At 39.3% G+C, this 15,654-nt stretch overlaps 1 protein-coding gene across 3 annotated transcripts in view; it reads left to right on the top strand.

The window, feature by feature from the left end:
* Positions 1-15,654, top strand: part of LOC103042852 (collagen alpha-1(XIV) chain) — a 144,071-nt gene that overhangs the window by 121,248 nt on the left and 7,169 nt on the right. For all 3 annotated transcript variants that reach the window (XM_049475237.1, XM_049475236.1, XM_049475238.1), the window contains 10 exons: positions 555-608; positions 702-797; positions 3,392-3,445; positions 3,553-3,606; positions 5,163-5,216; positions 6,506-6,577; positions 9,490-9,525; positions 9,864-9,930; positions 13,193-13,381; positions 15,517-15,594. In XM_049475237.1, the coding sequence (XP_049331194.1) occupies positions 555-608; positions 702-797; positions 3,392-3,445; positions 3,553-3,606; positions 5,163-5,216; positions 6,506-6,577; positions 9,490-9,525; positions 9,864-9,930; positions 13,193-13,381; positions 15,517-15,594 (754 nt within the window). The remainder of the gene's footprint in view (positions 1-554; positions 609-701; positions 798-3,391; positions 3,446-3,552; positions 3,607-5,162; positions 5,217-6,505; positions 6,578-9,489; positions 9,526-9,863; positions 9,931-13,192; positions 13,382-15,516; positions 15,595-15,654) is intronic.

Genomic DNA, 15,654 nt, shown 5'->3' with positions numbered 1-15,654 from the left:
CCTTATATTCATAGGCACCTTATATATATAAAATTAATCTGAAAATAGATGTTTATTGATAGTGTATTGATAGCCTTATAGTACAAAAAATACGGTAACCTGGTAATGCCATAGCAACAACTTGAGATATAATATCCAACACTCCACAAAAGCATAGGCAACACTAAGAATCCACCTGGAAATTATTTTACAACACCATAGCAACCACATGGAATACCATAGCAACCACCGAGCAACCACTTAGCAGCACCAAAGCAACAATCTGTGGTGCAATAGCTACCCTTTATCAAGACAATAGCACAATATCATCCACTTATGGACATCACAGCAACCAGCTGGGATACCATAGAAACCAATGGGAACTGCTTTACAAAAATAATGACTCAAGTTCAATAACAGCATGCATTTCTTACTGTCACAACAGTATCTTCTAGGTTTTTAAGCTAAATATTTTTTTTTGTTCATAGTTATTTGTACAATAATGTCAATGTGTGTGTGTGTGTGTGTGTGTGTGTGTGTGTGTGTGTGTGTGTGTGTGTGTGTGTGATCCACAGGGCAGTGTTGGTATCAGAGGAGCGAGGGGGGATCGGGGAGAGCCGGGACCTGTGGTACGTTCCTACATACACACTCACCTGCTACACTTAACCAAACACCTGTGAACCAGCCTTAATTATAATGGAGTTATTCATCGTGTTCTATAGGGAGCAGTGGGTCCAGTGGGAGATGCTGGATTATCAGGACCCCAGGGACCTCCCGGCCCCCAGGGGCCCAGTGGAAGATCCATCAGAGGCCCACCGGTAACGTCCACACAAACACTATTCTATAATATTGCTGACACAGATGTGCAAATGCACACACACAGCTTGTTTAGCTTGTCAACAGAATAGGACTCTCTGGAGCAGATAAACATGAACATATTGGCTCCATGGCTAATGCCAGGTGTGGGCTAGACTAGAGGGATATGAATTTCCCCACAAGCATTGGTCAGTGGGTGGAGATCATTTAACATTATTGCGCTTTTGTTGCTAAATGCAGTCAAATTCTCACAGCAATGCTTCAAAAATGATAGTAATAAGCTTTAGCTGGACAGTAGAGACAGTTACTCCAACAAAAGCAGGAATTCAGGAGCAGGATGAACTGTTCTACTGTTATTGAACTACACACATCATACAATGAATTAATATTTTTGTTTATTTTAGAAACATTCTAAAACATCTCATACGATCCAGGACTCAAAACAAAGATCCTTATTGAACCAGTGTGCTCATTTTCTTAAAAATCAGTGTTTAATTTTTTTTTTATCTATGTTAGATATTTTAACTTTTTTAACGTCTTTTTATTTTTTTAAATGATCAAAACTCATTGCTTTTTAGAAGGGTGTAATAGCATTGTTATGATGTTATTCTATTTTATTATCATTATATTAGTGGCGTAGAATTTTGTTGTACTGTATTTTTCTCACTATTAGGCGCACCAGAATATAAAGCGCACTATCAATGAACGTCTATTTTCTGGTCTATTTTCATACATAAGGCGACACTAGTAAGGAACAGGGGTGTCGCTGTGTTTTCCTTCTAATTCAGCAGGGCTCACCCCTGGGTGTTCCTCCAGGTTCATCCCAGGTAGCTTGTTTTAACACAGTAAACGCTACAACAGTTCATCTACAGTTCAATATAGTTACCTCTAAACATCAAAATAGCTAGCGCTTAGCGAAGTTAGTGGCTAATGCTAATAATGCTCCAGCAGTGTTGGCCAGGGTTAGCAGCAGACTACAGGCCGATAATACTCACCTCTGAACGGCAAAAGAGCTAGCGCTTAGCATGTTTATCGGCTAATGATAATGTTGCTGCAGCAGTGCTAGCCGTTGTTAGCAGCAGACTACAGGCCGATAATAGTCTCACCTTTGAATGGCGAAAGAGCTTGTGCTTATATCACTTATGGGAAAAATTAAAGGAATTTAAGAGTGCCATATAGTTTGAAAAATATGGTAATTACAAAAATATTGTTTACCCTAATAATTGCCAGAACAATAAATCATTTGTTGAAACTGAAACAGGCCTTATTAGTAGGAGCATTGAAATTATTATATTCTAGTATTAAAATTATAATAAAGAATACATTTGCCCATAAAGCATATGTAGACCGGTGCTGACTTTTGTGACTTGTGTGTGTGTGTGTGTGTGTGTGTGTGTGTGTGTGTGTGTGTGTGTGTGTGTGTGTGATTGAATGAGTGGGAGGTTTCCTTGTCCTAATACCCCTCATACATCTCCACACTGTAGTAAATGGATGATATATGATACAGTAATGTAATGATAGGGTAGACCTCCTCACTGCTGACAGATGTCTGCTGGATTCTCATATCTTGTAAATGGTTCATAGGACTGACTTTAAAATCCTTTAGTTTAACCAGCACTGTTTATTGAACTCTGGACAAGTGGTTTGGATTTGGGTGGATAGTAGTGATAGATAACACTAGCCAGTTAGCATGACAAGCTAACATACTGAAGTTAACAGTAGAATAGACGTAAATACGGACTGGAATAGCGCAATCGATCCACTGCTCGGAGAAATGTTCCAGACGAGCCCAGAAACGGTCATTCATTCAGCACAAGAAATAAAAACTCTGAATATGAGGAAGTAACTAATTTATAGCCCTTTTAAATATATTAATATTGTAGCTGAAAAGATAATATTAACACACACTGAACTGAATTTATTTGTTAACTGGAGAGAGAAGGGAACTGTGGCTAATTTTAATACTGTAATGCCTACAATGGCTTCAGAAAAACAATATAAATTGATGTTAAACATGTGTCTGACTTGTATAATAGAGCTTTTGAAAAATATATTTTAAATACTTTAACATTGAGTATTTTAGGTCCATGTGTAATATTTAAGGAACAATTTAAAAAGGAAGCCGTGTTAAAGTTGTTGACATATCTTTTTCTAAGGTCTGTTATTTACATTCTTTTGCTGTTTTTCTGCTAATGAAGTCTAATTTCTTCATATATTGTGTATATATTTTGTGGGACAAAGTAAACCCTATAGTAACCAGAGCCTTAATTTAAAGCCTTAGTGTTTTATATTATATGCACTCCTAACAGTAAAGAAAGTCACAAACCTATATAAAAGCCCAGTCATGCAAAAATAAATAAATAGATAAATAAAATAAAAATACTGTGATATACCGTGAAACCGTCAGAATCTGGAAAAATATTGTGATATACATTTTTGGTTATGCCGCCCAGCACTAGTGGATAGTGGAAACAGGAGGGGCAATCGTCACCATGTTTAACAGAAAAGTAATAAAAATAATAAGCAAGTGCCCATACTGAGTAAGTTGAGATACTAATGCAAATATTTGTGTGTGTGTGTGTGTGTGTGTGTGTAGGGTGCCCCAGGGGAGAGGGGGGAGAAAGGTGAGGCAGGACCTCGGGGGACTCAGGTAAACTCATGATATCTACATACGCCACACTGCACTGTACCAGACTGTGTTTCACTCTGGTCTTATTCTGATCACTCTACTCTCTCTCCTCATGTGCTTCTCTACAGGGTGTTCCAGGATCATCAGGGTCTCCAGGAAGGGAGGGCCCTCCAGGACCCAGGGTAATGTTTTTTTTTTTTGTTGACTTAGGCCCAATCCCATTTCACCCCTTGGCTCTACCACTTAGCCTTACCCCTATGTGACCCTTGAAACAGCGCTTTTTCAGAGGCACACTCACAAACCAGGGTTATAAGAATCATCAGTGGCAAGATAGCAGCACAAGCAACCAAAGGAACCCACAAATTAGGGTCTTTTCCTTGTTAAAATGATTTTAACCACTATATTACCATAGTTTAATGTGTAATTCTGATGGTGTATGACAATTTTCTTCATAACAAGCATAAAAAAATCACTAGTAGTTTGTTTCATTAGCAAGGAAGCTAACAAACTTTTCCATCCCACCTTAAATGGTGCAACAGGTGGCAGAGGCTGCAGTTAACCAGCAGCTAGGTTGCTGAACTTTATCGCTTCACTGATGTAGCTGTACCTGTATCAGGTTCTTGAAGAGTTCTCCCAATTCTTATAGGGAGGATTTCACCCCTTCCCCTTGTAACTTGTACACTTTGAGTGACTGGATTTGTATCTGTTCCAGATGAGTCTCAGATCTCCTTCTGGAGTGGATGCTTGTCAAGCAAACAGTATAAAAGCCCAGCCTACTAACAATACACTCCTGAGGTACTGGGTTTGAACTAGCTCTAGACCAGGGGTATTTAATTAGAATTCAGTACTGTCCAGTTAGAGAAAATTTCGTCAGGCCAAGGATGATGAAAAAAATATATATAATAATAATAATAATAATAATAAAATGCTTCTCTGGTGAGCTTTTGTTTACATCCCTCCCCTGTCTCTCTGTCGCGCTCGGCGTGACTTTAGTTTCTGCCCGTTCTTGGGCTCCCTATCTTCTTATATAGGCATTTTTTTCCCCGGCCGCGTCCCAATTCACTAGCTGAGGCAGCGGTAGAGTGTTGGACCGCTACCCTAACAACACAGGTTCGACCCTGTGTAAGGAGCGATGTATTTATTCATTTATTTTTTTCCTTCCTGCATCTGCACAGATCTGATTGGCATAGGAATTTACGTATACCATAAACACAAGAAAAGTTCTGCCACTTTAAATAAACACTGTCACAATTCAATATTTCTGAGTAGTTTATCGGTTTTAGGTCCATATTGGAAAACGTCTGTCTATTAGTGGCCTCTGCTCTAGACAAACCTGAAACTGAAAGTTCAGCAGTGAAGAGGTCCCAGTGTTAATGTGTTAATGAATGAGCTTCTTTTCCTCAAGAACGTGTAATTCTACTTCAGCTAAAAACAGACTTGAGGACCAGTGACACAATTGTCTAGCCTTCTTCTTGCAGAGAACACCTGGTTCTCTGGTTCAACGTGTGTACGAGACTCATGCCTCCTTTTAAACACACAGTGTCTGCTGTCACCGTTAAAGGAAGTCTCTCAATAACACGTTTTGTGACCTTTCCACAGGTTTATACCTGGATTTAACAGTCAGTCCTGGCAAAGCTGGCCACTCAGAACAGCTCAAATGTTAAAAAAAGCTGAACAGAAGCACTTGTGACAGCTCCATTTAAGATTTTTGCATTAATGATTGTGTATTGTTCCACAGGGTTTACCAGGTAAAGACGGACCGCAGGGCAGAGTGGGTCCCCCAGGCACTATTGTGAGTACACACACACATACAGCAATATGCATTATATCACTTCTTCTACCCAATATTGAGTAAATCTCCCATGTGCTGCTAGAGCAGATCTGATAATTCAAGGCATGGACTCTACAAGACCTCTGAAGGTGTCTTGTATCGGTAGTTAGAAATACGTTGGAGAGTTGGGGACAAGTTGGGGACTTGGTTAGGGACTTGGGGTCTTTAATGCCACCTCTTGCTTCAGAATGCAATCAAGTCCTCACAAATCCCCACAATCTAGGAGACAGTCTTGTTCCTTCAACAGTAGAGACAACTGTAGCAGGATAAACTTATTTTAACACCTGATTTCAGAAGAACTTACAGTGGTGTGCAAAAGTATCCATATTCCTTGATGTTTTTTTACATTGTCACCTTACCATCACAAACTTATTTTATTGAGATTTTAAGTGATAGACAAAATCAAAGTAGCACATAATTGTGAAGTGGAATGAAAATGATTCACTGTGAAACATGGTGGTGGCAGCATCATGCTGAGCTAAATACAGGGAAATCCTGGAAGAAAACATGTTGGAGGCAGAAAAAGACTTGAAACTGGAAAGGAGATTTACCTTCCAGAAAAACAATGACCATAATCTTACAGCCAGTGCAACATAGCTACAGTGGAATGGATTAGATCAAAGAATATTGATGTGTTAGATTATTAGAATGGCTCAGTCAAAGCCCTGACCTAAATCCCTAAAATAAGTATCTGTGACAAGACATGAACATTGCTGTTCACAGATGCTCTCCATCCAGTCTGGCTGAGCTTGAGCTATTTTATAAAGAAGAACGAGCAAAAATCATATCAGACTTCAGTCTGTTTCTCAATACAATACATTTAAGACACAATGTGAAAAGATTATGAAAGAATATTTTTGAAAGCAATTGTATGAATGACTAGGTGTCCCAATACTTTTGCACTTAAAAAGCCACATATAGTGTAGCATTAAGTATTTCTACTAGGTGAAACTTCCCTGTTATTCTCCTTCTTTCATCTCTTTCACTCTCAGCCTCTCTACTGTTCTACCCGCTGTTTGTTCATGCGTCTCTAAAGCTTCCATAAGCCTTACTATTCATTTTTGGTGTGGACGTTTCGGGCCGTTGCCCAAGTTCTCACACAGTCCTCTTCAGTCAGATTTCACAATCCGTCCTCTTTCATCCCTCCGACGTCTATCTCATAGATAAACACGGATTTAACTGTTCCACGCTTTCCTCCAGCTGCAGGCGAGTGCTTATCTGCTGTTACAGCTGCTCTCTGTTCTCTGCAGGGAAGTCCAGGAGCACCAGGGGCACCAGGTCAGAACGGCCCGCCCGGACCTATTGGAGAGCAGGGACCACCGGTAAGTCCAGAGTGGAATATAAACAATGACTGTTCATGTGTGGGTGAATATATTGACTATAGACCTCTCTCACAGTCATTGTGTCATCACGTTCGGCTCTGAATAGTAGCGTATTGAACTTTCACTGTTAAATAGCACACTCGTCAACTTCCAGACACCCTCAGAAATCATTATCAGGTTTCAGCACAGCCAACAGGAGGACAGTTAAAAGTTCTGAAAGTCCTCCATGCAGTAAACTCTGTGGTAGACTGATGGTGCATGCACACTATGGGATGTGATGGGAATCACTACCTCCTCCACCAGCATCCACTGGCTTCTTTGGGGTGTCACTTAAAAAGGGAAGCATCATTTTCTAAAGTTGTGTATTTACATTACATTACATTACTTAGCATTTACTGGACACTTTTATCTAAAGCAACTTAAAAATAACGATGTACATTAGCAATAGAGGACATAGAAGTTCAAGGCAAAAAAACATTTAAGTCAGGGGCTAAAGGAGACTAAAGGGAAATAGCGTTATAGAGGAGTGAAGGAGGGAAGAAGGAAATGAGGTTAGAAGTAGTTTGAAGTTAGTTAGAGGTGTTAGGAGAGTAAGTGCACTTTGAAGAGCTCTGTCTTCAGGAGTTTATTAAAGATAGTGAGAGATTCTCCTGATCTGGTAGTAGAAGGTAGTTAGTTAGAGGTGTTAGGAGAGTAAGTGCTCTTTGAAGAGCTCTGTCTTCAGGAGTTTATTAAAGATAGTGAGAGATCCTCCTGATCTGGTAGTAGAAGGTAGTTAGTTAGAGGTGTTAGGAGAGTAAGTGCTCTTTGAAGAGCTCTGTCTTCAGGAGTTTATTAAAGATAGTGAGAGATCCTCCTGATCTGGTAGTAGAAGGTAGTTAGTTAGAGGTGTTAGGAGAGTAAGTGCTCATTGAAGAGCTCTGTCTTCAGGAGTTTATTAAACATAGTGAGAGATTCTCCTGATCTGGTAGTAGAAGGTAGTTAGTTAGAGGTGTTAGGAGAGTAGGTGCTCTTTGAAGAGCTCGGTCTTCAGGAGTTTACTAAAGATAGTGAGAGACGCTCCTGATCTGGTAGTGGAAGGTAGTTTGTTCCACCATTGGGAAACTATGTATAAGAACAGTCTGGGTTACTTTGTGAGAAAAATACTGTGTCCAAATGCTTTGTGCCAGACAAACACCTGTTTTCACACTTGTAGTTTGTTTCTATGGTCCAGATCAGTTGATGAGTTTATTTATTTGGAGATTTTCTCCCTTTGTTTGGTTTGGTTTCAAACAGGCACAAACCTTAGCACACCAAAATACACACCAATAAACATCGCGAGCACATTGTCTCCTCTGATTGGTCAGAGTTGTCTGACATGGGAGCAAGAAAGTAAGTATAGTATATAGAGAAGATTCTCTGTTCCAGTGCTGAAAATCTGCACTTACAAGCTAAGTATTTTCAATAGGAAATGCAGTGCAGAAGTAAACGTAGTAAACGGAGTCAAACAGTTGCGAGCAGTGAGCGCAGCACAGACCGCGTGTGTAAACAGCATGTAGCAGCAGCGAAAGCGTTTGTTCATAGCTGTGGTAATTAGCATTATCTGGCTAATATATATCATATTAAACTGCGCCATATCAGCAGTTTAGCTCAAATGAAAGGAGTATATTTGATAGCCGGGTCAGATCGAGACCAGATCGCGTTCTCACCACACGCAAACCACTCCAGAGTTCGTTTGGGACTGTATTGAGACCACCTCCTCTAGCAGGTCTTTGTCTGGTTGTTTTGATCCAAACGTGTGCAATTACTGTTTTCACACCTGCTCAGTTGAACTGCACTAAAGGTACAAACCAACCAGAGTCTGTTTTAACCGGAACAAATAGTGCTGATGTGAAAACACCCTTTATTGCCTTTAACCAAAGCATTTATCATTTTATGTGAGCACTTCCTGCTAGTTCAGAGAGTTGTGTGGGTACACAGCTAGCTAGAATATCATAAAACTGTGTTTCTTATCACTGTGCTTATAGTCTCATAAATCTACTTCAGAAGATTGGCTGTGCTCCCCAATGTGTGTAGCCTAAACATTCTGTAAATACAGACGTGGAGAAAATCAGTTGGTACCCCTCGGTTAATGAAAGAAAAACCCACAATTGTCACAGAATCTGAACCTGATAAATTGAATCTGATAAAAGTAATAATAAATGTAAAAAATATATGAAAATGATTTTGAACCATGGTTCAACAGAATTATTTGGAAAAAAGTAAACTCATGAAATTGACCTGGATGATGAAGTATTATGTAGTTTATAGATATATAAATACTTATAGATATTATAAATATTATTTATTTATTATTTCATTTATATTATTTAGTTTATATATATAAACTAAAACCTTTTCTTTTTTATGTTCAGCTCTACCCGTTCACATTTAAAACATTAAAACAAAAAATTAACCTGGACTTAATTAATTTGGTATTTTGTGGTTTGGAAAATAGGAAATACTCCGTAGGGTAAACTGTCCCATTTCAGTACTGCCATCGCAGCCTACCCATCCTTCAAAGGACACACCTTCGTAGACCGCGTCCTTCGAAGGATGCAGCCCCTGAATTGGGACACAATGATGGTATTTTTACCACACTCAACATGGACCAGAGGAAGCGACATCTCAGGAGATTAGAAAGAAAAATGATAGACTAGCATGTTAAAGCATGTATACATATATATATACATTGCAGATGGTTATATATATATATATATATATATAAATATATAAAACCATCTGCAAGCAGCTTGATGTTCCTGTGACTACAGTTCAGCAGTGTTTTACAGATAGCCGTAGACTGAACAGACATTCCTATAAAGACTTTGACATTAATCACCTGATAAGACTAAAGTTTTAACCATTTTTTATCTCCTCTGTGTCTGTCTTAGGGTACCGCAGGCACCAAAGGAGAGAAAGGAGAAAGGGTAAGTCCCCTGATATGATTGTTAATAGAACCACAAAACGCAATGTTAGTATAGACAAGTATAGTATCTGCAGAGAAATATGCATGTGTGTGTGTGTGTATGTGTGAGCATGTTGACCCACAGGTAAAGACAATTTATGGCTCATCTCTAGAGCTCCATCATTACAGTGATTATTGAAGCATCCTGATTCAAATCTTGCGGTTTATGCTCTGTAGACCAGAGCCCAGGTCGTGTACATGAAGGTGAAGATGGCACTGTAAATCTGTCTGAGCTGTACCTGTTAAAACATGTATGTGTGTGTGTGTGTTTGTGTGTGTGTTCGTATTTGTGTTCTACAGGGGGATATGCAGTCTTCGTCTTCAGTACAAGCCATCGCCAGACAAGTGTGTGAACAGCTCATCCAGAGTGAGTCTATACAGCTCTATTACAGAGCGCAGCGGTAGTTTGGACACACCTTAAATTCAGTGGGGTTTTTTTTCTATATTTATAAATGTTCTGCATTGTAGATTAATACTACTCTCATCCAAACTGCGAAGACAAACGTATGGAATTATTTATTAAACAAAAACAATATTTTATATTTTACATTTACTTGCTTGGATGACAGTCAGCTTTATGAGGAAGAGTCACCTGGAATTCAGGCTTTCAGTTAACAGCTGTGCTGAACTCGTCAAGAGTTAATTACTTGAATTTCTTGTCTCTTAATGTGTTTCAGAGCATCAGTTGTAAAGTAGTGAAGAGGTAGAGTTACAGGTATACAGTGAATAGTGAATATTTGAGTAATGTTCTAATCCATATTATGAGTGTTCTTAAAACCATCAAAAAGTTATGATGAAACTGGCTCTCATCAGGACTGCTGCAGGAAAAGATAACCACAAGTTAACAGCTCCCCAGATAAGAGCCACCTAAATGCTTCAAAGAGTTTTTTGGTAGGAACTAATATCACGTCCCATGACTTTTGCCATGGTGCACTGAACTGTGGGATATGTGTGTGGGCTCTCCTGTGTTCCAGTCGTTTCCACCCACTGCGAAGTCCACTGTGGGTGATAATATTAGCCTTATATAATGTATTCTTGATACACACAGTGTCCAAACTGTGGATCAAGGAATATTAAACCCTGCAAAACTAGTCTAAACTGAGTCCTGTTAGTTTAACCTCCTAGGACCTGGCATCCACATGTGTGGACATCACATTTTGGATTGGGTTGTCTAGACTACAGCACTAAATTTTGCTCTACAAGACCCTGGTGTCCTCTTATGAGGACGTTGTACTGTCTCCTAGTGGTGGCAGAAGAGTTTAGGAGAAGAGTTGTTTTTTTGCTGAACAACTCAGCAAAAATGCTGCTGTTTTCAGGCACAAAATAAATGTTTTGCACATCATCACTACGATTTCATTGGGTTCTATCAGAAAATATAAAACTAAAGTCCTCATATGTGGACATTGTTTTTCTCAGAAACTACATCATGTAAAAAGATAATTCTTTGTTTTTACACTAATCAGGTGCCAATCAGCCCAAATAGCAAATCAAAATAAAAACATGCATCATAGGAGGTTACACTATTCTGTTATTAGTGCATACCCATTAAAGCAAACAGAGATATATACATATCCAAAAACAGCAACGTTGCATTGTCATAACCGCAGTGCTGCAGGAATTCGTTTTTTTTAATAGGCTGCCATCTGGACAAAGCACTCTGGGACGCTTGCACTTTAAGTGCTTGTGTATAAAAATATTATTTTAGTGCAGCCCAGAATTTCTCCAGAGAAATCTATGGCTGTGTCCCAAACCACACTCCTACTCTACTCACTACATTATTAAAAGCTTGTGCACTATTTTTAACATGCTATTTAATGTAATGTTTTATGCTTTGTGGTTTGGGATACAGCCCTTATGTATCCCAAAGTCCATATAGGCAAGTCAGAGTTTAACTTGCAACTTTGGAGTTATTTCCAGTCATGCAATACCAGCCATCCAACTCTTTTAAAGGAGAGAGGCTAAAATACTGGAAACCAAACGTTGGATTGCCCTTTCAGGAACCTATTTTAAATCATTGATAAAATTTGTAAGAACTTCATGAATAGTTTGCAGAGTTTAACTCTATAGTGCACAAAATACCTGACTTTTCTGCTCATTATGGCTGCTGCACCTGCACAGATCTCCTTAACGAGGGGGCTTCTCCACTAGCATGCTGACTCTCCTCTGCTCTTCACACAATCATCAAGCTAAATGACTCTTTTAAAGTTGAATTTTCATTATGTAGGTGATCTTTAAAGCTGATGTCTATAAGTTTTGGGCCCTCTCTGGTGAGAATGGGTAATTGCACTGAGCATGCAGAAGAATAATTTTAAACTGGGCGGGTGTGATGCGGTCTCCTTTCAGAGCGGATTAATCCGATTCCAGGTTATGTTCAGTCAGAGAGAGAGTTTGTTTTAACTATGGGTGAATGAGCTACTGAGCTCTGAGTTTCCCCTTCTGAAGTCTCCAATACTCCCCCAGCTGCTCGCGTTCAGTAAAACTGAGCCGGATCCTCTTTTAGAGGCTGTACGTGTGACATAAGTACATAAAGATGCGTGACGTGATCAGCAAAAATTTCCACAAAAAGTGACCTGACATCCCAGTTTTTAGAATGAATATATTAGTCTTAGCAGGGATGGTTGTTTCACTGTCGTTACACTGGTACCAATAAACACAATATTTTGTCCGTTCTCCACTCAGAAATGCTTCTTATTTTAGTTTAGAAACAATAATACGGACTGCTACTTTAAATATGTTAATTCACATACATTTTCATTTTTGTAGACATAACTACATATACTATAAATACATAGGGCCCTATTTTAGTGATCTATAGCACACCGGTCAATTGTGAATCACGCAGCTTAATTTAGGGTGTGTTGGTGTGTCTTTGGTATTGTGAGGACGCAAAAAGCAGGCAGAGTGTTTTTTTGGCGGGCGTAACGTGAAATAAACAAATCAGTGTGTCAGTTGTCATTACCTTTAAGAGGCAGGTGAGCTCTAGCTTTGGCGCGTTCATATCTTAACAGTGCTGTGCTTTTGCGCATCTCAGTAGAGGATACTAACCTGCACATTTACGCTGTGAACAACGAGCTCGTATGTGTGTGTGCAACGAGTGTGTGTGTGTATATGCGTGCTAAGACTGCACATGGCTAAGATAGAATTGAGCAGCTGACTGTTGACAGGGTTTTAATCAGTCAGTAGCGCACCTGTATTTCCTGCCACCAATATAGAAACATGCCAGAACTTTACCTGAACACACCTCACTTCCAGACCACCACGCTCATCAGTGTAGGTTTATTCATAAACTGTGGTTTAAGATAGCAATGAGCATCGCAACGCACCTTAACATAAACCTTCTCATTCTTTTTACTTCAGCTGTTTGCAGATGTTCTTCACTGGAAACCCTGCAGGCCTTAAGATTTTAACACTGACTGTAAAACTGTTGGTTTATGAACACAAGCCTTATTTCAGCCTGGGGTTCCAGGAGGATTTCAACACCACCTCCCCCCCAGTTAGCTGCAGCTACATCAAACATCCTCAGGTTTTACAATAACTTGTAAAATAGTGTGTATATATGTGTGTGTATGCATGTGTGTTACTGCTTCTGAACCTGAACCCTATACTCTTTACTCTGTCTTGGTTTTTAGGTCACATGGCTCGTTATAACTCCATCCTGAATCAGGTTCCCAGTCAGCCGGTGTCGATCCGCACTGTTGCCGGACCTCCGGGAGAGCCGGGCCGCCAAGGACCACCGGGACAGCAGGGAGAGCAGGGTCCACCCGGGCGGCCTGGGTTCCCTGGATCTAACGGAGAGAACGGCCAACCTGGAGGCAGAGGTATTGATCACTGTAGAGATCAGGAGTGAATATGGGGTTATATGGTGTTTAGTGCAGTAGAGACGAGCAATATAACAATATGGATTTGGGGGTTATTTTACAGAAGGTTTGTCAGTTAGCCTTGTAGCCTTAGCTAACTCAGATAATCAAATTTACATTTACATTTACATCTACTGTATTTAGCTGATGCTCTTATCCAGAGTGATTTACAGTTTTATTTCTATTACAGAGGTGGACCAGTAATGTAGTGTTAGAGGTCTTGCCCAAGGACTCTTATTGGTGTAGAGCAGCATTCAGTCACCCAGACCAGGAACTGAACCCCAATCTCCCGTATAGCTCACTGGCAGGTAGTGGTGTTATTCACTGTGCCACACCAACAACTAATTATAAATCTGTTGGGCTGAGAAATCAGGGTGAGATTCCCAAAACCACCACACCCAAATGTTAACCAATGTTAACTCTTTTACAAATTGACACTATACATAAGGTGCACTTAAAATCTTTTAATTTTCCCAAAAATCATATATCAATCCTTATGTATGAATTTTACCAGTCAGGTATTAAGGAGCAGTAAAGCCACTTCGCTGAAGTACAGCGTTATATAGGAGTTTCAGTTTAGTTCTCCAGCACCTAGGCTGGAGCAGCATTAGCATTAGCCGCTAACTGTGCTAAGCACAAGTTCTTTAGAGGTGAGTATTATCAGCCTGTAGCCTGCTGATAACCCCAGCTAGCACTGCTGGAGCAGCATTAACATTAGCCACTAATCATGTTAGCTTTTTCGTTGTTCAGAGGTAAGTATTATCAGACTGTAGTCTGCGTGTTCACCGTGTTTAAACAAGCTATGTGGGATGAACTGCTAGCTAATATCACCCTGGCTTACCAGAGCACTCAGGGTTCCTTAGAGTAGCGCTGTCGGGCTGCATTTACACACTTAGACACAACACATTCACACTTTCATCATAATAACTAGAAAAAAAAGAAAAACAGAAGTATTTTCTTCAGAGAAATTACAGATGAAACCAGAGAGCGGTGAGTAATGTTGGAAACTGGAGAAAACTGATACAGGAAGACGTCTGGCTGACCCACATGGAAACAGCTTTAGCCTTTAGCTCAGATTAACATGATTGGGCTAAGTCTCAGTTTGCAGTGAAAAGAAAAATTAGAGGTCAGACAGGTAAAGAACTGCAGTAATAAAGTCATTAATAAGATGAGAAAATAAAAAAAGCACTAATACTGGAATACTAAACAATAGGGGTGTTCTAAAAAATTACCTGTAGTGTACAATACTGAATAATTAATCAATATACAGTAAGGAATTACAAATGTATTCACTTTAATATAAAAATAATCTAGTTACATTAAATGACATCTATATACAGTAATGAATAATACATTTATATACATTAAACATTAAGAAAATGTGCATAGTAATGAATGACAAACCTGTATACAGTTTTTAATATACAGTATACAATGTAAACTATATGGAGTAAAAAAAAGAAATCTAATAATGAACAATTTTACATTAATTCATATTAATTACATGAAAATATATATATATATATTCATTCAATTTAATAAAATTATCCAATAACGTTGCATTAGCGGCATGCATATGCTAGCATGAAATTGGCATAAATGATTTATTAATTTTGGAGGGAAATAAAACTAATCAACTGTGCAAATTCTCTCTGTGTGTGACCTATATTATTTTATAATTATTAAAGGTAAATCATATAGTATATCACAGGAGACATGATTCACAGATTTCTTATTTCAGCATTTCTATTTGATATTTTTTTATTTTTGTTTTTATTTGCTATTCATTATATTTATAGTCTATTTCAGCAAGTTTTTACAGCATATATAACACGTGCATTACTCCATGCAGACGTTGTCTGTGTTCAAGAGACTGTGCAACAGTTTAAACTGTGCTCTGTCTGATCAGTGACAGACAATTGAAGTGAATGTGAAAATATTTTGAATGGAATTTCCCTTCAAGGCTCTTGTGTAAAAGTGAGCGACTGTCAGAGCTAAAGTGAGACGTGAGGAACAGGAATGCACCCTGCGTTCCACTGCTGAACATGACTGAGGGCTGCTAATGAGTGTGTGTGTGTGTGTGTGTGTGTGATCAGGTCTTCCAGGTGAAAAAGGAGAGAAGGGAAGCCCAGGTGTGGGCGTTCAGGGCCCCAGAGGACCTTCAGGACCTCCAGGTAAATTACCTCACACATACACACACACACGCCTAAATACTCATCCCCCCCACCACACCC

Source organism: Astyanax mexicanus, chromosome 2, assembly GCF_023375975.1.
Source record: "Astyanax mexicanus isolate ESR-SI-001 chromosome 2, AstMex3_surface, whole genome shotgun sequence".
NCBI lineage: Eukaryota > Metazoa > Chordata > Actinopteri > Characiformes > Acestrorhamphidae > Astyanax > Astyanax mexicanus.
This window is presented reverse-complemented; position numbering and strand designations above follow the sequence as displayed.